The following is a 23,353-nucleotide window of genomic DNA, read 5'->3' as shown; positions in this document are numbered from 1 at the left end:
TAAATAACACAGGACTATACTGCTCTCTCAGGTAAATAACACAGACTATACTGCTCTCTCAGGTAAATAACACAGACTATACTGCTCTCTCAGGTAAATAACACAGGACTATACTGCTCTCTCAGGTAAATAACACAGGACTATACTGCTCTCTCAGGTAAATAACACAGGACTATACTGCTCTATCAGGTAAATAACACAGGACTATACTGCTCTCTCAGGTAAATAACACAGACTATACTGCTCTCTCAGGTAAATAACACAGACTATACTGCTCTCTCAGGTAAATAACACAGGACTATACTGCTCTCTCAGGTAAATAACACAGGACTATACTGCTCTCTCAGGTAAATAACACAGGACTATACTGCTCTCTCAGGTAAATAACACAGGACTATACTGCTCTCTCAGGTAAATAACACAGACTATACTGCTCTCTCAGGTAAATAACACAGGACTATACTGCTCTCTCAGGTAAATAACACAGGACTATACTGCTCTCTCAGGTAAATAACACAGGACTATACTGCTCTCTCAGGTAAATAACACAGGACTATACTGCTCTCTCAGGTAAATAACACAGGACTATACTGCTCTCTCAGGTAAATAACACAGGACTATACTGCTCTCTCAGGTAAATAACACAGGACTATACTGCTCTCTCAGGTAAATAACACAGACTATACTGCTCTCTCAGGTAAATAACACAGGACTATACTGCTCTCTCAGGTAAATAACACAGGACTATACTGCTCTCTCAGGTAAATAACACAGGACTATACTGCTCTCTCGGGTAAATAACACAGGACTATACTGCTCTCTCAGGTAAATAACACAGGACTATACTGCTCTCTCAGGTAAATAACACAGACTATACTGCTATCTCAGGTAAATAACACAGACTATACTGCTCTCTCAGACTGGCCGACTCTGCTGTCTACTGTATGTGTCTCTGTCTAGATCAGTCTAGAGGTCTGACTGCATGTCTCTGTTAGGGATTTACTCAGCTTCTCGAAAGGCATGCATTAGTCAAACGCCGGGAATCATTTGTGTAGACTAGTGCCTGAGCAATAATGGGTTGTGTTAACGTGTGTGTGGCAAGGGTGCAGTGATTCACGAGTGGCAACCTGCTTCTTGTAAAACAAATTTAAGGGGAAAATAGAGAGAAGAAATCCTTGGCCTGAGGGCTACCAGAATAAGGTCAAGGGAGAAGAATGAGACTGACTGAGGGCTACCAGAATAAGGTCAAGGGAAAAGAATGAGACTGGCTGAGGGCTACCAGAATAAGGTCAAGGGAGAAGAATGAGACTGGCTGAGGGCTACCAGAATAAGGTCAAGGGAGAAGAAAGAGACTGGCTGAGGGCTACCAGAATAAGGTCAAGGGAAAAGAATGAGACTGGCTGAGGGCTACCAGAATAAGGTCAAGGGAGAAGAAAGAGACTGGCTGAGGGCTACCAGAATAAGGTCAAGGGAAAAGAATGAGACTGGCTGAGGGCTACCAGAATAAGGTCAAGGGAGAAGAATGAGACTGGCTGAGGGTTACCAGAATAAGGTCAAGGGAGAAGAATGAGACTGGCTGAGGGCTACCAGAATAAGGTCAAGGGAAAAGAATGAGACTGGCTGAGGGCTACCAGAATAAGGTCAAGGGAGAAGAATGAGACTGGCTGAGGGCTACCAGAATAAGGTCAAGGGAGAAGAATGAGACTGGCTGAGGGCTACCAGAATAAGGTCAAGGGAAAAGAATGAGACTGGCTGAGGGCTACCAGAATAAGGTCAAGGGAGAAGAATGAGACTGGCTGAGGGCTACCAGAATAAGGTCAAGGGAGAAGAATGAGACTGGCTGAGGGTTACCAGAATAAGGTCAAGGGAGAAGAATGAGACTGGCTGAGGGCTACCAGAATAAGGTCAAGGGAGAAGAATGAGACTGGCTGAGGGCTACCAGAATAAGGTCAAGGGAGAAGAATGAGACTGGCTGAGGGCTACCAGAATAAGGTCAAGGGAGAAGAATGAGTCTGGCTGAGGGCTACTAGAATAAGGTCAAGGGAGAAGAATGAGACTGGCTGAGAGCTACCAGAATAAGGTCAAGGGAGACGAATGAGACTGGCTGAGAGCTACCAGAATAAGGTCAAGGGAGAAGAATGAGACTGGCTGAGGGCTACCAGAATAAGGTCAAGGGAGAAGAATGAGACTGGCTGACAGCTACCAGAATAAGGTCAAGGGAGAAGAATGAGACTGGCTGAGGGCTACCAGAATAAGGTCAAGGGAGAAGAATGAGACTGGCTGAGAGCTACCAGAATAAGGTCAAGGGAGAAGAATGAGACTGGCTGAGAGCTACCAGAATAAGGTCAAGGGAGAAGAATGAGACTGGTTGGTGAAATAGTTCTGTTATCACTCTGAAACACCAGAATGTTCGGATATTAACAGCAGTCTGCCAAAAAGCAGTGGGCAGCCCACCAAACTGTTCCCTTTCTACTGAGCTCACATTCTTAGCAACTCAGCACAACACAAAGAACATACAGCCGTTCTCCTTCTGTGCTCCCCTCTCCTCCTCTTTCCTCCAGAGCGTAGCGTGCCTGTAGCCTCCTTCCTACACTATGAAGAACCTAATCTGGGAGAGTAATCAGACACTCCTGTTCACTCCTCACCGCGTTACTCCTTTCTGGGGCAGGAATGAAGTCCTGGCCCTGTTATAGCACTGAGACCCAGTACAGGACTCTACAGTACACACACACACACACACACACACACACACACACACACACACACACACACACACACACACACACACACACACACACACACACACACACACACACACACACACACACACACACACACACACACACACACACACACACACACACACTAGCATGTCCCTGGGAGCAGGAGGAGAGGAGGCGTTGTTGACTGACTGGCCCTATATTCAGCCTTGTTTCTGCAGCTCAGTGCAGCTCCCCAGTGGGGTCAAGGAGCTGCCTATACAGGGCAGGAAAACTAAAAATACAACCAGCCAGCAACCACGAGACAAAGACTCAAAACATGTGGCACCTGTGATCATCAAGCCAGAGGACTGATTCCAAGTTTCTAAGACATTCCTGTCTGTCTCCCAACTCCTCTCTCTCTCCCCCGTCTCTCTCTCTCTCTCCCGTCTCTCTCCCTCCCGTCTCTCTCTCTCCCGTCTCTCTCTCTCCCGTCTCTCTCTCTCCCCCGTCTCTCTCTCTCTATAATGGTGTGTTCAAAAGCAAAGGATCTTATGGCCTTGTTCTAAATATGAGATCTGTCACTATCGGCCTCAGCACACTCAGTACTGTAGCAGGATGTTTACCGGCCAGGCGGAGCAGTAGCCTTAATGATGTATTGTCTTTGCACTACGTCTATGTAGAATACGGTTGTTATTGTTGGGGGTAGAGCTCATGGAATAAAACCAGTAGCCAACCAAATCTCCCGGGGCCAAACTACATGCCAATTTCCATTTCTCTGAGTCCATCATGGCCTATATATATACACACGCCTGCTATGGAAGATATGACCTGTGTATAATTGTTGGAAATCCATGCGCTATAAAAGGCAGTCATGGATAGGGTTTATGTTTCAGTGTTTAGATGGGGTTAAAACATCGGCCAGAGTAACCATGACGATGGCGGTTATAGCAGGGATTATCTCCTCAAGGTCAGGGGTCAAAGTCCTGCCACGATGCCAATACCGCTGCTGCTGTTTAGTGGCACACACACACACACACACACACACACACACACACACACACACACACACACACACACACACACACACACACACACACACACACACACACACACACACACACACACACACACAGACCACTTTTTCCAGCAGATCAAACTAGAGCCTCACAAAGAGTAAAGCCAGGCAGCGCCTTAGAGAGACAGCAGCCCAGAAGAGACGTTCAGAGGTGAGTCCTACCTGAAACACGCCCACAGAACTCACACTTTGGACAACATTCCAGCTGACATCAACGCATGTTTTTATTACGTGTGTGTGTATGTGAATATTTGACCCGAAATACTGTAGCAGTAGTTATAGACAGAGGTCCTTCTCCGGCCCCCGAGTGGCGCAGCGGTCTAAGACACTGCATCTCAGTGCTAGAGGTGTCCCTACGGACCCTGGTTCGATTCCAGGATGTATCACAACCGGCTGTGATTGGGAGTCCCATAGGCCGGCGCACAATTGGCCCAGCGTCGTCCGGGTTAGGGTTTGGCCCGGGGTAGGCCGTCATTGTAAATAACACATTTTTCTTAACTGACTTGCCTAGTTAAATAAAATAAATAAATAACACTCCTTTGGTTGTGTGTGTTTACATCAAGTTGTTACTCATATCCAGTCCCTACAGACACACCGTCCTTCTCCTCAGAGGCTTCCATCTCCCAGTAATAATGACCCATTTCTAAACTCTGCCCAGCATACTATCCACTGTCCTGCCCAAAGCCAACAGAACCAGTGTGTCTGAGTGTGTCCCAGCCAGGCCAGGCCAGGGCCCGCTCCCTCCCAGCAGTACTTCTCCTGGCATTCTGCACCCTGTCTTCCCCATCCAGCACCTCACACAGGAATCAACACAGAGGCTTCTCTGCCACCCAGAGCCAAGGGGCTAATGCTGTCTGTCTGAATGCAGGGCTGTGCTACTGACGTGGTGGGTCGTCTTGAGTGTTGTGCTCCAGGGCACACCGGCTGTGGTTCAGATCTGAGAGGGGATCAAATCAACAGCCGTTTGGTCCTCTCTCGCTAACCACCCCCCTGGTTTCCCCAACAACGTACTGTGTGGGCTGTCCCTCTTTGTGGAGGAGGAGGAGGAGGCAGACAAGAGGGATGCTAGAACTAAACATCTCACCCTCTCACTGCAGCTGTCTGGCCTGATGGCTCAATGCTCAGTCTATCACTTCAATTCATGTTAATAAGTCTACCTCTTACAGTGTATAAGATGTACACTCTGTGCAGGTAGTGTGTGATGAGACACGGAACCTCTACAATCTGTCTGGCTGTTTGGTCTCGCTCTCTGTGTTCCAGAATGCCCCCTGAGGCGTCTGACTCGGCAGCCTTGGCTTTGAGAGGGATCTGTGTCTGATCACTGTAGGGTGCTGCTGTCTAAACTGACTGATGTGATGCAGAAACCAAATGAAACAAGCCCATTACCCTCAGTTGAGCCTCATACAGAGTTGAGGACTGATCTTCAATGCCCCCCCTCCTCTCTCTCTCCTTCTCTCTTTCTCTCCCTCCTCCCTCCTGTTTGCCCTGTCTCTCTCAATGGGTTAAACGGGAAAGTCTCTCTGAAATGGGAGCCACAACTATGCTTCCTTTCTTCTTGTGATGTCAGATAAATGGACAAGAACACCTGTCTTTGCCATTCAGTGTGTTCGTGCAAGTGGATATGTGTGTTTTCAGGCTGTGTGCGTATACACGAGGCAGGGCAGAATGCATCAGTCAGGTTGTGACCTTTTCTGGATGCATGGAGAATGAATTAACCCTGACGGATCCTGTACATGACTTGGATGGGAAGCACTATGTCCCCAAGCAACCTCTGCTGCTGTGTCTGTTTGTGTATTAAGGGGAGAGGGAGAGATGGAGGGAGGGAGAGAGAGAGAGAGAAAGAGAGAGAGAGAGAGAGAGAGAGAGAGAGAGAGAGAGAGAGAGAGAGAGAGAGAGAGAGAGACAGAGACAAGGGGATGTATCAAGTGGTGGATTGCCAAAAACCTGCAGGTTCAATCCCACCTGCATCAGCTTTCTCTTTCTCTCCTCTGCTCTCTCTCTCTGCTCTTTCTCTCCTCTGCTCTCTCTCGCTCTCTCTCCTCTGCTCTCTCTCTCTCTGCTCTCTCTCTCTGCTGGAGGTAAGTGGAAAAAAGTAGCAAGCAATGTTTCAAACTTTGAATCACAGAGAAAATGTGTTTTTTCTAGCAGCACACCCATGTGTCGTCTTTCTGCCGTCCTAGCCTGTTCCAGAGGCTCACTTTCCTTTCTTCACTGAAAGAGAACCAGAGATTTGAGAGCCAGCGCTAAATCTGCCAAAACATTTAGTCATTCCTGGCTGGAGAAATATGGCACCCTCTTACTATGTACTTCTAATACCAAGGATGAGCCCCCTAGCTCATCACTCTTCTGGGGACATCTATCACACACACACACACACACACACACACACACACACACACACACACACACACACACACACACACACACACACACACACACACACACACACACACACACACACACACACACACACACACACACAAACGCACACACACATTAAAGGTTCCACCCTGAAGCGATGCTCACAAGTCATCTGAAGCAGTGTCTATCAGATCTTTAACGTGCTCTATAATCAGCTAAGCTACACTCTAGACAACAATCTGATTCACATGTTCTACTTCAGCCCCTCTTAAATATCCATACACTCAGAATGTACACACCCTGGTAAATGGTAACAGAAACACACATGCTAACACACTTGTATGTATGTGACTGACACACCGGCTCACAAACATGATACGTAGAGTCAGCACTGGGCCACTTTATTCTCCAGTAATAGTCATTTGGGAAAAAGGTCTAATTAGCCTAGCGTTAGCCCTACGGCTCCGACATTATTCCCTAGTGCTCCGGAGAGCTGAGACATGTTCATATCCCTGTGGAATAACAGCACAGTTCCCGAGACACTGAGTGTTCTACAAAGCAGACCGTGGTAAGGCCCAGAGGACCAGCTACACTGTGGATGTTCTACCAACCAACCACTCCGCTCAGTTCAGTTCTGTTCTGAGGACGCTTAGAGGGGGTAGAAATAAAAGACATGACCCACAGGGGGGCACTGAAAACAGAAAAGAAGAACAATGAAAGAGAAACAGTAGAGAGGAGGGGAAAGATGAGGAGGAGATGGTATGGGAGGCGAGGAAAGCATTCATTTAAATGGTGGAAGCAGGGGGGTGAAAAACAATATTGTCCCTTTTGTTAGTTGGTCCCTCTCTCTCTTGCCCTCTGTGTGTTTGTGGCAGCGCTGAGAGGGTAAATAGACGGCGTACCATCTGTGAGAGCCGTGGCATTTGGTCACCACAGCCACTTACGCCCCCAGAACACTGCCTGTGTGTTTACTTAGTCAGGACCCAGCACCCGGCAGCCTTGACGCCAGCCGTGTGTCTACACACTCTGTCAGGACCAGGCAGCGGTGTGTGTGTGCACATAACTAGGAGCCCTGACAACTATAATGGGTCTTTTCTTCTACTCTGTGATGGTCTCCCTGTGTGTTCAGTTAACTCAACACTCCATTGTGACCCTGGGGTCTGAGGATGAGGTGGGAGACCTGAAAGAGGCTTTCTCCTCAAAGAGGTGGACAGAAAACAGGCTTATAAACGCTGTCAATCTCTCTCTCTCTCTGCCCCCCCCCCCCTCTCTCTTACTTCTGTTACTCTGCTTACCTCTACAGGGCCTTTACTCAACAAAACACACAGAGATGGATGCGTATGGCCTCAACATACTCTCCACCGTGCACACATTCCCACAGGTTGTTTGCTGCTGCTGAGTCTGGAGAGGAGACACTAACAGGAGGATATGTGGATATGAATATATAAATAGCATTTATAAGCCTAATATCGTGTATAAGTGGTCAAGTTTTGTCTTGATTCCTATGTTGAAAATGTCAAATATATTTGCTGGACGGTGGTGTGTAATGAAGGGCAACCAGAAGCTGCACTTGACACATTTATGAAATTGCTTATTCCAGTTACTAATAAGCATGCACCCATTAAGTAAGTGACTGTAAAAACTGTTAAATCCCCTTGGATTGATGAGGATTTTAAAACGGTATGGTTGAGCAGGATGAGGCAAAAGGAATGGCAAATAAGTCTGACTGCACAGCCAATTGGCAAACGTACTGTAAATTTAGAAATCATGTGACTGAACTGAACAAAAAGAAGCAGAAACTATACTATGAAACAAAGACATAAAAGATACATAAATAATGATAGTAAAAAGCTTTGGAGCACCTTCAATTACATTTTGGGCAAAAAGGCAAACTCGGCTCCATCATTCATTGTATCAGATGGCTCATTCATCACAAAACCCACTGATATTACCAACTACTTTAATGGTTTTTGAATTGGCAAGATTAACAAACGTCTGAATCTACACATGCATAACTGACCAAATTATGAAAGACAAGCACAGTAATTTTGAATTCTGTAAAGTGAGTGTGGAAGCGGTGGGAAAATGATTATAGTCAATCAACAATGACAATGGTGTTCAACTTTCCCAAGTTCTCTCACGTCACCCCGCTCCTCCGCTCTCTCCACTGGCTTCCAGTTGAAGCTCGCATCCGCTACAAGACCATGGTGCTTGCCTACGGAGCTGTGAGGGGAACGGCACCTCCGTACCTTCAGGCTCTGATCAGGCCCTACACCCAAACAAGGGCACTGCGTTCATCCACCTCTGGCCTGCTCGCCTCCCTACCTCTGAGGAAGTACAGTTCCCGCTCAGCCCAGTCAAAACTGTTCGCTGCTCTGGCACCCCAATGGTGGAACAAACTCCCTCACGACGCCAGGTCAGCGGAGTCAATCACCACCTTCCGGAGACACCTGAAACCCCACCTCTTTAAGGAATACCTAGGATAGGAGAAAGTAATCCTTCTAACCCCCCCCCCCCCCTTAAAAGAGTTAGATGCACTATTGTAAAGTGGTTGTTCCACTGGATATCATAAGGTGAATGCACCAATTTGTAAGTCGCTCTGGATAAGAGCGTCTGCTAAATGACTTAAATGTAAATGTAATGTAATGTAAATGACAAGCCACCTGGGTCTGACAACTTGGATGTAAAATGACTGAGGATGATAGCGGACTATATTGCCACTCCTATTTGTCATCTATTCAATCTAAGCCTACAGGAAAGTGTGAGCAAAAGTCATTCCTCTACCCAAGAACAGCAAAGCACCCTTTACTGGCTCAAACAGTCGACCAATCAGCTTGTTACCAATCCTAAGTAAACTTTTGGAAAAAATTATGTTTGACCAGAATTAATGCTATTTCACAGTAAACAAATTAACAACAGATTTTCAGCACACTTACATAGAAGGGCATTCAACATGTACGACACTTACACAAATGACATGATTGGCTGAGAGAAATTGATAATAAAAAGATTGTGGGAGCTTTTTTGTTCGACTTCAGTGCAGCTTTTGACATTATTGATCATAATCAGCTGCTGGAAAAAAATGTATGTGTTGTGGCATCCCCTACATCCCCTGCTATATTGTGGATCGAGAGTTACCTGTTTAACAGAACACAGAGCGTGTTCTTTAATGGAAACCTCTCCAACATACTCCAGGAAAAATCAGGAATTCCCCAGGGCAGCTGTCTAGGCCCATTACTTTTTTCAATTTTTACTAATGACCTGCATCTGGCTCTGAGTAAAGCCTGTGTGTCTATGTATGCTGATGACTCCACACTATACACGTCAGCTACCACAGCAAGTAAAATCACTAACTAATAAGTTAGTACTAAACATTTCAAAAACTAAAAGCATTCGCTAAACCCTAAATCTCAACTAAATATTGTAAGGCATAATGTGGAAATTGAGAAAGTTGAGGTGACTAAACTGCTTGGAGTAAACCTGGATTGTAAACTGTCATTGCCCAAACATATTGATGCAACAGTAACTAAGATGGGAGAGGTCTGTCCATAATAAAGCAATCTTCAGTCTTCTTAACAATGCTATCAACAAGGCATGTCCTACAGGCCAATGTTTTGTCGCACCTGGACTACTGTCCAGTTGTGTGGTCAGCTGCCACAAAGAGGGACTTAAGAAAATTACAATTGGCCCAGCAGCACGGCTGGCCCTCAAATGTACATGCCAATCTACTGGCTCAAAGTAGAGGAGAGATCGACTTCATCACTACTTGTATTTGTCAGAAGGGTTGACATGTTGAATGCAGCGAGCTGTCTATTTAAACTACTAGCACCCAGCTCTGACACCCATGCACACCCCACAAGACATGCCACCAGAGGTCTCTTCACAGTCCCCAAGTCCAGAACAGACTACGGGAGGCGCACAGTACTACATAGAGCCATGACTACATGTAACTCTATTCCATATCAAGTAACTGAGGCAAGCAGTAAAATCTAATAAAACAAAACGGAGAAAAAAACACCTTATGGAACAGCGGGACTGTGAAGAGACACACACACAGGCACATGATAACATACGCACTCTAAACACATGTACACATGGATTATGTGTTGTAGATATGTGGTAGTAGAGTAGTGGCCTGAGGGCACACACTTAATCTGTTGTGAAATGTATTGTAATGTTTTTAAAATGGTATACAACTGCCTTAATGTTGCTGGACCCCAGGAAGAGTAGCTGCTGTCTTGGCAGCACCTAATGGGGATCCATAATACATACAAATACAAATAGCAGACACTAAAGAGAAAAGGGTGGGGGTGGTTAGGTATATAAAGGAAGTGACGGGTAAGGGTGAATGTCCTCATGGTGTTTGTTCTATAGAGAGAGAGAGAGAGAGAGAGAGAGAGAGAGAGAGAGAGAGAGAGAGAGAGAGAGAGAGAGAGAGAGAGAGAGAGAGAGAGAGAGAGAGAGAGAGAGAGAGAGAGAGAGAGAGAGAGAGAGAGAGGTTTCTGGTAGGTTTCCAGTGGTCTGAGAGCTGCTGGTGCCAGTGATCCTATCACCACAAACCCATTGGCTGACTGACTGGACACAGCCAGCTCATCTGTTCCAAACAGCTAAAGTTACGTCCTCTTTGCTCTGCTCTTTAAAGACCCCCCACATCACACCAACACCCTCCAACACACACACAACTATAAGTCTGTCTGTGTTAGAGTTCGACCAATTAATCGGAATGGCCGATTAATTAGGGCCGATTTCAAGTTTTCATAACAGTCGGAAATTGGTATTTATTTTTTACACCTTTATTTTATCGTTATTTAACTAGGCAAGTCAGTTAAGAACACATTCTTATTTTCAATGACGGCCTAGGAACGGTGGTTTAACTGCCTCGTTCAGGGGCAGAACGACAGATTTTTACCTTGTCAGCTCGGGGGATTCAATCTTGCAACCTTACAGTTAACTAGTCCAACGCTCTAACCACCTGATTACATTGCACTTCACGAGGGGCCTGTCTGTTACGCGAATGCAGTAAGCCAAGGTAAGTTGCTAGCTAGCATTAAACTTATCTTATAAAAAACAATCAATCAATGACTGTCATTGCTCCAATGTGTACTTAACCATAAACATCAATGCCTTTCTTAAAATCAATACACAAGTATATATTTTTAAACCTGCATATTTAGCTAAAAGAAATCCAGGTTAGCAGGCAATATTAACCAGGTGAAATTGTGTCACTTCTCTTGCGTTCATTGCACGCAGAGTCAGTGTATATGAAACAGTTTGGGCCGCCTAATTTGCCAGAATTTGACGTAATTATGACATAACATTGAAGGATGTGCAATGTAACAGGAATATTTAGACTTTTGGATGCCACCCGTTAGATAAAATACGGAACGGTTCCGTATTTCACTGAAAGAATAAAGGTCTTGTTTTCGAGATGATAGTTTCCGGATTCGACCATATTAATGTCGTATTTCTGTGTGTTATTATGTTATAACTAAGTCTATGATTTGATAGAGCAGTCTGACTGAGGTAGGCAGGTAGGGAGCAGCAAGCTCGTAAGCATTCATTCAAACAGCACTTTCGTGCGTTTTGCCAGCAGCTCTTCGTTGTGCTTCAAGCATTGCACTGTTTATGACTTCAAGCCTATCAACTCCCGAGATTAGGCTGGTGTAACCGATGTGAAATGGCTAGCTAGTTAGCTGGGTGCACGCTAATAGCGTTTCAAACGTCACTCGCGCTGAGACTTGGAGTAGTTATTCCCCTTGCTCTGCATGGGTAACGCTGCTTCGAGGGTGGATGTTGTCGTTGTGTTCCTGGTTCGAGCCCAGGTAGGAGCGAGGAGACGGATGGAAGCTATACTGTTACACTAGCAAAACTAAAGTGCCTATAAGAACATCCAATAGTCAAAGGTATATGAAATACAAATTGTATAGAGAGAAATAGTCCTATAATTCCTGTAATAACTACAACCTAAAACTTCTTACCTGGGAATATTGAAGACTCGTGTTAAAAGGAACCACCAGCTTTCATATGTTCTCATGTTCTGAGCAAGGAACTTAAACGTTAGCTTTCTTACATGGCACATATTGCACTTTTGCTTTCTTCTCCAACACTTTGTTTTTAGAATATTTAAACCAAATTGAACATGTTTCACTATTTATTTGAGGCTAAATGGATTTTATTGATGTATTATATTAAGTTAAAATAAGTGTTCATTCAGTATTGTTGTAATTGTCATTATTAAAAAAAAACTTTAAAAAACGGCCGATTAATCGGTATCGGCTTTTTTGGTCCTCCAATAATCGGTATTGGTATCGGCGTTGAAAAATCCTAATCGGTCGACCTCTAGTCTGTGTGCAGGCATACTGTGAACACCAGTCAATGCCACAATTTTATTCTGTTACTGGCAATGAAGTTTAATTCGTAAAATGAGGTTTTCCGTTGTTTTTCTGTTTTCTGAATATAATTGTCCCATTATTCATTTCCCCAACAGTCATGATTTGCATAATAGTTATGGTTTTAATTAGGCCTAATTGCAGGTAATTTGCATCCTGATACTTTTTAAACTAATCTGTAGAGTTAAAAGTATTCTGCTGCTTTGATCTTACAAGTGTCCTGAACGAGCTCCCAGGGACATGATTTGATTGAAGTAGCGGCAGTGTGTGTGTGTGCGTGCGGAGTAGCTCACTCCTACGTCCTCCAATGTTCCAATGGCCCTCCTCCTGAAAGGAGATTTGTAGAGCAAAGACTTAAGAGCATCTCCTGTCACTCCTAGTGACTACCGCTACTCTGGTGAACGTTGATACTGCTGAGCATCGCCACTGATCACAACCATCTTCAGATTGCCCATTCTTCCTCATTCTCTAGGCTCTACTGTAGGTTAATCATACCTCTTCTTAGTGGATTTTCCCAGCCCTTAGTCTGGGATCCATTAAACAAAAGCATGGATGGATGGACCATGGGCATTCCTGAGCAGCAGCTCCCAGCACTCATTAACCCAGACAATGGCAGAGATTATCCTTCATTTCCACTGGCCTTCTCCTTTAGGCGTCAGGCCCACATCCACTCTACTAATGACCGTCCTTAGGGGCCCTCCCCTGGGAGACACAGGGCCCCAGTCAGGTCCTGGGTTACACAGAGGTTAGCACGCGCAAACATCAGGACAACCAGAACAGCTGCAATACCAAGACCCTCTCCATCACCCACTGTCACATCCATAACACACACACACACACTTACACACAAAGACTAACAGACCTGCTGGTAGAGACAGGGTGTAATTAACCACCTGTGGGATATATTGACAGACAGTGTGGTGGTCACTGTTTTGTATCTGTCTGTCTCACCCAAACTATACCCGCTCTAACCATCACACACACACACACACACACACACACACACACACACACACACACACACACACACACACACACACACACACACACACACACACACACACACACACACACACACACACACACACACACACACACACACACACACACACACACCAGCAGCCAAGCACCGGTTCAGCACAGGAAAGGAAAGGCTGTTTGGGCTGAGGCAGGCTGGACACTGTGGTGCCCACCACTGAGCCTTTTTCCATCCTGCAAGCTGATCCTCCCGCCCCGGTCAGTCTGCTGGGCCTGGGTCATGGGGGACCCTTTTTACTGCAACATTGACCAGGTGATTAAGAGACAAAGGAATATCCAGAGTTTCCACTGTGAGAGAGGAAAACAAGCCACTACATTCAGACTGAGAGGCATGGTGCCTTGCATGCTGACCTGGGCTACACCACTGTGTTGACTGAGCTGTTTGACTCCAGGGTAAATACAAGGTTAGTCACAGACCCATGTAATTGTGTGTGTGAATGTGTGTGTGTGGCTGTATGCAAACACTCTGACACATAAAAATAAAATCCCTCCTTGAAGAGCCTTTTGTGAATCTGGCAGGTGATAAACCGTAGGCCGATTATTCATGGGAAACGGCTAAACCATGAACCCTTCAGTAGAAGTCTTGTTCTGACCAGGCAACTGTAAATGGTCAAAGATGATTTTGCAAGCTTCTGGAGACAGGAGAAGACAGACTTGGGGCTGAATGGAGGAGAGAAGAAGTCTGTCTTGTGTGACATGGTTTCTCATGGTGTTGTGAGGGATGACTGTGTTTACAGGAGCAAAAGGAGGCTTTAATCAGCAAACAGCAGAACACATCAACACAATGCCTATCAACAGCCCTCCTAGTCCCTGACACTAGGTCTCTGTCAACACCTCTACCCAGCCAGCCGTCACTCCAAACACTGTTACCATGGAGATGTCAATGACTCTAAAGTTCGTCTGAGATTTGTTGCAGAAGAGTACTGATCCAACACCAACTGTGAGAAAGTCTCCTCCCCTCCAACCTCTTCTCCAAAATCACAAATACCCCAATAAATTAGCACAGGAGATAGATGCAAGGTTGACAACAGAAGCTTTCCTCTGATCCTTCCCTTACACCAAACTTTTCAAATGTTGCTTTGTACTTTGAGTAGTCACAAGGAAGCAGGCAGGTAAGTAATCACATCATCTACAGGTGTATAGCCTATTCGTCATCACTTGAAGGGCTTGGAGCCAACTGCCAACCCATTGGAAGAAAAACAAGATCAGGAATTGCAAAAACACTAAATGTATACAGCATAAATTACCATCAATTTAAAAGCATTACTTTTGTAAACATTCCTGGTATGGGTCTTTCAGTCATGGCCCAGGAGTAAAGTCAATGTAGCACATCAAGCCTTGGCTGTGGTAATGACCTAAAACACTGAAACCGGGCCATCTCTGCCCATCTTAATGAGCAGGCGTTTTTACAGACTACTACTCTGGGACCCAGTCCCAAGGACCACCACGCCAGGGGTACGGGCCAGTTAGACCAGTTAAATACTGTGAGTTATTTCCAGACAACCACCTACTGGGTAGTGGTGAAACCAAACAGAAAGGGAGAGGAGCCAAGAGGTTTGGACTGGAGGAGTATTTGGGGAATGTTAAGGCAACTGAAAGGTTTCTGGAAATAACTAGTCATTAGAGTAACGTTATCCTCAGTGTTGGTTGCTGGGGGTTTTCCAATCTGGAATATTGACATGTATCAAATGTATTTTATTAAGCTCTTTTTACATTAGCAGTTGTCACAAAGTGGTTTACAGAAACCTAGCCTAAAACCCAAAAGAGCAAGCAATGCAGAGGCAGAAACATAGTGGCTAGGAAAAACTCACTGGAAAGCAGGAACCTAGGAAGACGGTGAGAGATGAACCAGGCTCTGAAGGGTGGCCAGTCCATGAGGTGAATGGTAACAGTTCTTCTAACCCTTTTTGGTTCCAGGTGGAAACCTTTTGCGTTCCAGGTAGAACACTTTTGGGTTCCATGTAGAACCCTCTGTGGAGAGGGTTCTGTATTGAACCCAAAAGGGTTCTACCTGGAACCAAAAGGGTTCTAAATGGAACCAAAAAGGTCATTCAAAGCATTTAGATAGAACCTTTTTTCTAAGAGTGTAGATACACTACAGAAACTTGGTCTGACCAGGCTCTTGGAGTTCCGTTCAGGGTTCAATTCTATGTTTGACCCAGGCCTTTCATCTGATATTTTATTTAGTATTATTTTACCTTTATTTAACTAGGCAAGTCAATTAAGAACAAATTCTTATTTACAATGACGGCCTACCCCGGCCAAACCCTAACGACGCTGGGCTAACTGTGCACCGCCCTATGGGACTCCCAATCACGGCCGGTTGTGATACAGCCTGGAATTGAACCAGAGTCTGTAGTGATACCTCTAGCACTGAGATGCATGGCCTTAGACTGCTGCGCCACTCGGAAGCCTGAGTGACCAAAATGTTAGACTGTTGTTTCATATTATTGTTGACAATGTTGCTTAACCAGTTAATCCGTAGATGTTGCTTTAGATTGTCTTGTGTTGTTACAAAGTCATGACTAACTTACATGTCAGGTCTTAGAAGTGCTCTGACACTGGTGGTTGAATGGCCTGTAGTGTGTAGCAGTCCCGTATCATTAATTAATGGCCTGGGCAGCTCGGACAGACATCCTTACAGCTCTGGAGATGAGAGGAGTGTCTCCCTGACTCACACTAAATTCTTTCCGCTGCTCTGTTGGTTGCCACATACTTTAGTCTGAGACTGCCATCATTGAAGTCGCTTCTGGTGATGAAGGGCACGAGAGGTGTTGTACAAAACAAAGTCATCAGCGATTGGATCGTCTCTAACCAATCAGAGTATCAAAGCCAATTGCGAATTTTCCAACCGCCGCTTTACCCACGTGTGTTCTGGCTCTGGCCCAACCCATTGATTTCTGGACCAATCCGACGAGAAGAAACTAACGTCTGTGGGCGGGGCGTAGCGTTTGGCCGGAGCAAGGAGTCTGGGTAGCCAGGCAATCTCCATCCCCACAGAGGTGTATTATTCAGACAGCACCAAACCACCCCAGTAAAGAAGGTCTCTGCACTGACACACCAACGTGGACGCAGGCAAAGACGTAACATAATAAATGACATTTGTGACACTACAATTAGTATAATATGTTACGTTTCGTATGGTATGTATTAATTTGTGGATGTCCATCATCCATTTCATATGATATGTTACGATGAGAAAAATTTAGAAACCCGCACACTATGATATGTTACGAATTGCAATTTATACAATATGTTCCGAATTTGCAAAACATATGATTATGTTACGAATTCCAATTTGTTTTGGCTAAAGTTAGCTAGGTGGCTAACGTTAACTAGGTGGCTAACATTAGCTAGGCTAGTGGTTAGGGGTTAAGGTTAGGATTAGGAGTTAGGTTAAAGGGTTAAGGTTAGGGGAAGGGTTAGCTAACATGCTAAGCAGTTGAAAAGTTGCTAAAAAGTAGTAAGTAGTTGCAAAGTTGCTAATTAGCTAAAATACTAACTTTGTCCAACCTTTCGATTGCTAGACTTTTGTGTTATACAAAAATCCATCCACCCCGGCCAACTACACTACTTTTGTTTTTGCCTTAAGTAACTTTCTGTCTTATGTAAACACATCAAACGTGTCCCGGATTTAGGTTCACGATGTTACATCTAGTCTATGAGGCCTGTCTGGACACACCCTACCATGCCTGGGGGACCCTCTTACTGACCCTCCCTGCCCGTTCTCATCCAAGAACTATGGGGTTCACAGTTTAACCGTGCTAACTCAAACCTATTGTAGCCTACAGGTATACAACAACAATGGAAACAACCGCACAAATACACATAAAGTAACGTGCACGCAAACAGTTACTTTCCATCAACCAACCAACAACAACCATCTTACTACACACCGACTCAGCTGTGGAAGACTGAAGTTTTTTTTGACAACATCTAAAATGGTCATTGATGATGTCCACAATGGTTAGCTCCCTCCGGTTCATCCGGCAGTCAGTGGCCCAACAATGCAGCTTTTCTGCCCAAACTCCCAGTCAGCACAAACTGACCCTGACCAGTAAAAACAGTCCCACATGCCTGGCGTGCCTGGGCTCACAGAACATTGGTGAAAGGAAAGAGTGGAGAGACAGGTGAATGGAGAGGAGCACCGGAAGAGAGAAAGCCATTACAACAAATCTACAACAGCAGTGGCCTTAGCCAGTAGTAATCACAATAGCAACTACAGTGCCTTCGGAAAGTATTCAGACCCTTTGACTTGTGTTATGTTACAGCCTTATTCTAACATGGATTCAATAAATATAAAATCCTCAGCAATCTACACACAATACCCCATAATGACAAAGCAAAAACAGGTTTGCAGAAAATTTTAAAAAACAGAAATATTTTATTTACATAAGTATTCAGTCCCTTTGATTTGAGACTCGAAATTGAGCTCAGGTGCGTCCTGTTTCCATTGATCCTCCTTGAGATGTTTCTACAACTTGATTGGAGTCCACCTGTGGTAAATTAAATTGATTGGACATGATTTGGAAAGGCACAAACTGTTAAGTTCATGTTTTAAGTATCCCTATATTTCTGTGATTACGGGGCTATCACTCAGTCAAGAGTGCGCATGCGCAGGAAGTCTGGTCGTTGTTGGACCTAGCCTTGAGTGTAATGGCTACCTTGTAGTGTGTTCATATAGTAGAGTAAACTTTGTTAAACTGGAACCTTGTCGTTGTGTCATTTCGAATTAACACAAACTTGTCTATATAAGGTCCCACAGTTGACAGTGCACCAAGCCATGAGGTCGAAGGGATTGTCCACATGCTAAGCGTCACATAAGGAGGAAACCTGGCACCATCCCAACGGTGAAGCATGGTGGTGGCAACATCATGCTGTGGGGATGTTTTTCAGAGGCAGGGACTGGGAGACTAGTCAGGATCGAGGCAAAGATGACCGGAGCAAAGTACAGAGAGATCCTTGATGAAAACCTGCTCCCGATCGAACATCTCTGGAGAGACTTGCAAATAGCTGTGCAGCAACGCTCCCCATCCAACCTGACAGAGCTTGAGAGGATCTGCAGAGAAGAATGGGAAAAACTCTCCAAATACTGGTGTGCCAAGCTTGTAGCGTCATACCCAAGAAGGCTTGAGTCTGTAATCGCTGCCAAAGGTGCTTCAACAAAGTACTGAGTAAAGGGTCTGAATACTTATGTAAATGTGATATTTCCATTTCATTTTTTGTAATAAATGAGCAAACATTTCTAAAAACCTGTTTTTGTTTTGTCATTATGGGGTATTGTGTGTAGATTGATGAGGGAAAAAATGATTTAATACATTTTAGAATAAGGCTGTAACCTAACAAAATGTGGAAAAAGTCAAGGGGTCTGAATAGTTTCCGAATGCACCGTATATTACACAAGTACAAGGCCATTATAAAAGCCCATGAGATGTTTTCTTCAGCCATAACGGTACATCCAAGTAAAGATGATTTTTGTCTATATTATAGAATAGCTTTACTCAGCTAACAACTTTCAGATGTTTAATGATGGATAAACACAACTGGTGGAGGGTGTGTGAGTGACTAAAGACGTCGGAACCTAACGCTATTTGTTTCAGCTCACCCGGGATAACCATGGGTAGAGTGTGGGGGGGGGGGGGGGGGTATAAGCACCTGTCCCTTTCCCACGCACGCATGCACACTCTCTCCACAGAATAGCAGTGGAAAACGAAGACGGAAATATGGTACATGAATACTTTATATAATAGTAATAGCAAATTGGAACATGCAATAGTGCTTGGTGTTTAAACTTTGGCAACAAAACCAAGCAATTTGTAGGAACATCTGACAAGATTCAAGACAACAAACTGATAATTAAAATCGGACCACAATCCAACTTTGGATTTTCCATACCACAATAAAACATAGGCTAAGCTTCCATTGCCTTCATTTGCTCAGTGTCTTCACAATGTGTAACTTGGACTCACTTCAAGTATGATTATAGAGGACAGGCATCTCTATTCAGTAGAGCAAGCTGCTCTAACTACTTTACTATACATCAACTGATTACAGGCTATCAAGTGAAGCTGAACTACCCGAATCTTTAGATTTCTAATTGATTCAATTGTTTAAAACATGTGCCCAACAATAGCTAATTGACTCTGTGTAAGAGCTAAATGATGAATAAAATATGTCCACTCCCATCCCACTCATGATTCCACTAAAGGTCCAATGCAGTCAAAAACCTGACTTTTCTGTTTTACATACATTTCCACACTATGAGGTTGGAATTATACTGTGAAATTGTAACAGATGTTTGAAAAGACCGGACATTTCTGTCTGTTTAGTTGGGATGGAGTTTTGGCCTGCCTGGTGACATCACCAGGTGGTAAATTAGTTAATAGACCAATAAGAAGGAGAGTTCCAAACCTCTCTGCCAATAACAGCTAGTTTTCAGTTTTCAGTTTCCCCCTCCCCACTCATACCACTCACAGACAGACACTAACCACGTTTCCATCCACAGTTTGTGAAGTCCTACCTTATAAAAACAAAAATCTGGACAGCTGTGATGGAAACAGGAAGTTTTGATACAATTTTATAAATGCCAACAAATATTTTTTTCATTCGACATGGTGGGATCTTTTTGGATTGGTAAAATTAATTATGCTAGAAATGGCAGTATGCGCAAATACAGTGCATTTGGAAAGAATTCAGAACCCTTGACTTTAACCACATTTTGTTACTTTACAGCCTTACTCTAAAATGGATTACATTGTTATTTGTCCTCATCACACAATACCCCATAATGACAAAGCAAAAACAGGTTTGTAGAAATTTTTGCAAATGTATTAAAAATGTAAAACTGAAATATCACATTTACATAAGTATTTAGACCCTTTACTCAGTACTTTGTTGAAGCACCTTTGGCAGCGATTACAGCCTCAAGTCTTCTTGGGTATGATGCTACAAGCTTGGCACACCTGTATTTGGGGAGTTTCTCTTATTCTTCTCTGTAAATCCTCTCAAGCTCTGTCAGGTTGGATGGGGAGCGTTGCTGCACAGCTATTTTCAGGTCTCTCCAGAGATGTTCGATCGGGTTCAAGTCCGGGCTCTGGCTGGGCCACTCAAGGACATTCAGAGACTTGTTTCCGAAGCCACTCCTGCATTGTCCTATTGGAAGGTGAACCTTTGTCCCAATCTGAGGTCCTCAGTGCTCTGGAGCAGGTTTTCATCAAGGATATCTCTGTACTTTACTCCGTTCATCTTTCCCTTGATCCTGACTAGTCTCCCAGTCCCTGCCGCTAAAAAACATCCCCACAGCATTATGCTGCCACCACCATGTTTCACCGTAGGGATGGTGCCAGGTTTCTTCCAGACGTGACGCTTGGCATTCAGGCCAAAGAGTTCAATATTGGTTTCATCAGACCAGAGAATCTTGTTTCTCATGGTCTGAGAGTCCTTTAGGTGGCTTTTTGGCAAAATCCAAGTGGTCTGTCGTGCCTTTTACTGAGGAGTGGCTTCCGTCTGGCCACTCTACCATAAAGGCTTGATTGGTGGTGCTGTAGAGATGGTTGTCCTTCTGGAAAGTTCTCCCATCTCCACAGAGAACTCTGGAGCTCTGTCAGAGTGACCGTCAGGTTCTTGGTCACCTCCTTGACCAAGGCCCTTCTCCCCCGATTGTGGTGTTTGGCCGGGTGGCCAGCTCTAGGAAGAGTCTTGGTGGTTCCAAACTTCCTCCACTTAAGAATGATGGAGGCCACTGTGTTCTTGGGGACCATCAATGCATCAGACATTTTTTCGTACCCTTCCCTAGATCTGTGCCTTGACACAATCCTGTCTCTGAGCTCTACGGACAATTCCTTCAACCACGTGGCTTGGTTTTTGCTGTCTGATATGCACTGTCAACTGTGGGACCTTATATAGACAGGTGTGTGAGCACCAGATGCGCACCAAATCAAGTTGTAGAAACATCTCAAGGATGATCAATGGAAACAGGATGCACCTGAGCTCAATTTTGAGACAAATGGCAAAGGGTCTGAATACTTATGTAAATAAGGTATTTCTGTTTTCGCTTTGTCGTTGTGTGGTATTGTGTGTATTGTATTGATATAATAACCATCCTATCAAAGTAAACTTGGAGTCACAAGATGATATGGTGTGTGGTCCTCCCACTACTACTAGGGAAACAATGCAGTTTATTAGGCTACAGATTAAATAAATTATGATGAAAGTGCACTGTGATCTTGACGCTCCTTTCCAATAAATATCTAGGGTCTTATTCTGGTGACATTATGATCAATGCTTGACTGTGTTTGACAAATAAAACTATTCTCGTTCTTATCCACAATCATCTCATCCTGTGTAGACTATACCTGCACAGCCAGAGAGCACCTTCTAAGACCAGAGTAGGAACATTTGCTAACGCAATAGTTGTTGTGACAAAACTATCGGTATTGTTGAAAATGTGATGGAAACATATTGAACTTTAGATTTGTATTCGGTACAATCGAAAAGTACATTTTGTGTGCACTATGACATGACACACTGATTTTTATCAGCAAAAAGTCCATTTGGTGGGAACACACCACAGGTGGGAAAATGCACATATTTTCTTTATGCGGATACTAGAGAGTATTCGCATGAAAATCTGTTGCCAATTGGATGGAAACCCAGCTACAGTACTTGACAAATTATTGCTTGAGAAATTGCTCTTTTCTAAGAAATAATTTTCTTTTTGACCATTTTAACAGAAAACAATCACAGTAAGGTATTTAATTGTTACCCAGAAATGATTTCATATTGAGATAAAAACGGCTGCATTGGACCTTTATTAAGGATGGCACCTGGCAGTCAGGATTGGGGGTGACTGACTGGTCGATTGACTGACAGTACCAGAGGGAAGGAGAAGGTCCTGGAACATGTGGAACAAACCAGCCCTCTCCTGTCGCGTTCAGCATCTGTTCACGGATATGCAAACGGTCAAGATCAGGCATGTTTCCCCCAGACTAACCCATTAGACCTATTCCATTGTAAAAACCTTAGTTCCCGTGTTTGAACGTTGAAGTTGCCCAGAGGCATGGTTTGCCTGGTTCTACTTTTTCACACCCACGAGGAGCAGTGGGTGTGTTAAAAAAAAATACTGCCTAGAAAAAAAAGAGCCACAACCATAAATAATGCGTATTGATACAGAACAATCAAATAATTATTGAAATACCATAACATTTATCCCAATGCATTCGTTTTTATATCTTGTTAGTGTCCTGTTTATCAACTTTTAGTGCGTTTCATTGACTACATGATATTATTACGCTGTAATAACGAATTGCCTTTGACAAATGTTGGTTCTTATGAATTTTCATAGCATACCCTTTGAATTTCAAATACAGTGAACGTTTAAATTTCTGGCACGAAAAGATAAACCGAGACAAAACGTTTTGCTATAAAGGTTTGACCAATTTGAAACTTCATCGCCAGTCAATTAGCCTACTTCAGCCCTGTTTTATTAGCGGTATTGTACTGTTGCACAGCAGACAGTCATGAATCCGCAGAATTGAATAGCGGCTACATTGTAACGAGGATCAACAGAAAAAAACTTGTTTAATTGTATCCGTCTAGTTTCGTTCATCAAAACATACATTGACAATACACTGTACAATAGTAACTTGCTTACCTTGTCTCGGCCATTTTCCTCACATTATATGCGCAAAAAGTTGGAAAAAGATGTGTGTTGTAGATTTCCCAGCTATGTGCAGTTCCACGTAACTACAGCACAGAGTACTGCCTCTCACCCCTGCCCTGTCTGTGTG

The 23,353-nt window shown here is 44.1% G+C and overlaps 1 protein-coding gene across 1 annotated transcript in view; it reads right to left on the bottom strand.

Moving 5' to 3' along the window:
• The window catches only part of LOC139557290 (rho GTPase-activating protein 39-like), a 93,133-nt gene extending 69,780 nt beyond the window's left edge, over window positions 1-23,353 (bottom strand). Inside the window, exon 1 of the mRNA XM_071371899.1 lies at window positions 23,218-23,353. Within this exon, the coding sequence (XP_071228000.1) occupies window positions 23,218-23,231 (14 nt within the window). The 5' untranslated portion in view covers window positions 23,232-23,353. The remainder of the gene's footprint in view (window positions 1-23,217) is intronic.

This window comes from Salvelinus alpinus, chromosome 28, assembly GCF_045679555.1.
Source record: "Salvelinus alpinus chromosome 28, SLU_Salpinus.1, whole genome shotgun sequence".
Classification (NCBI taxonomy): domain Eukaryota; kingdom Metazoa; phylum Chordata; class Actinopteri; order Salmoniformes; family Salmonidae; genus Salvelinus; species Salvelinus alpinus.
This window is presented reverse-complemented; position numbering and strand designations above follow the sequence as displayed.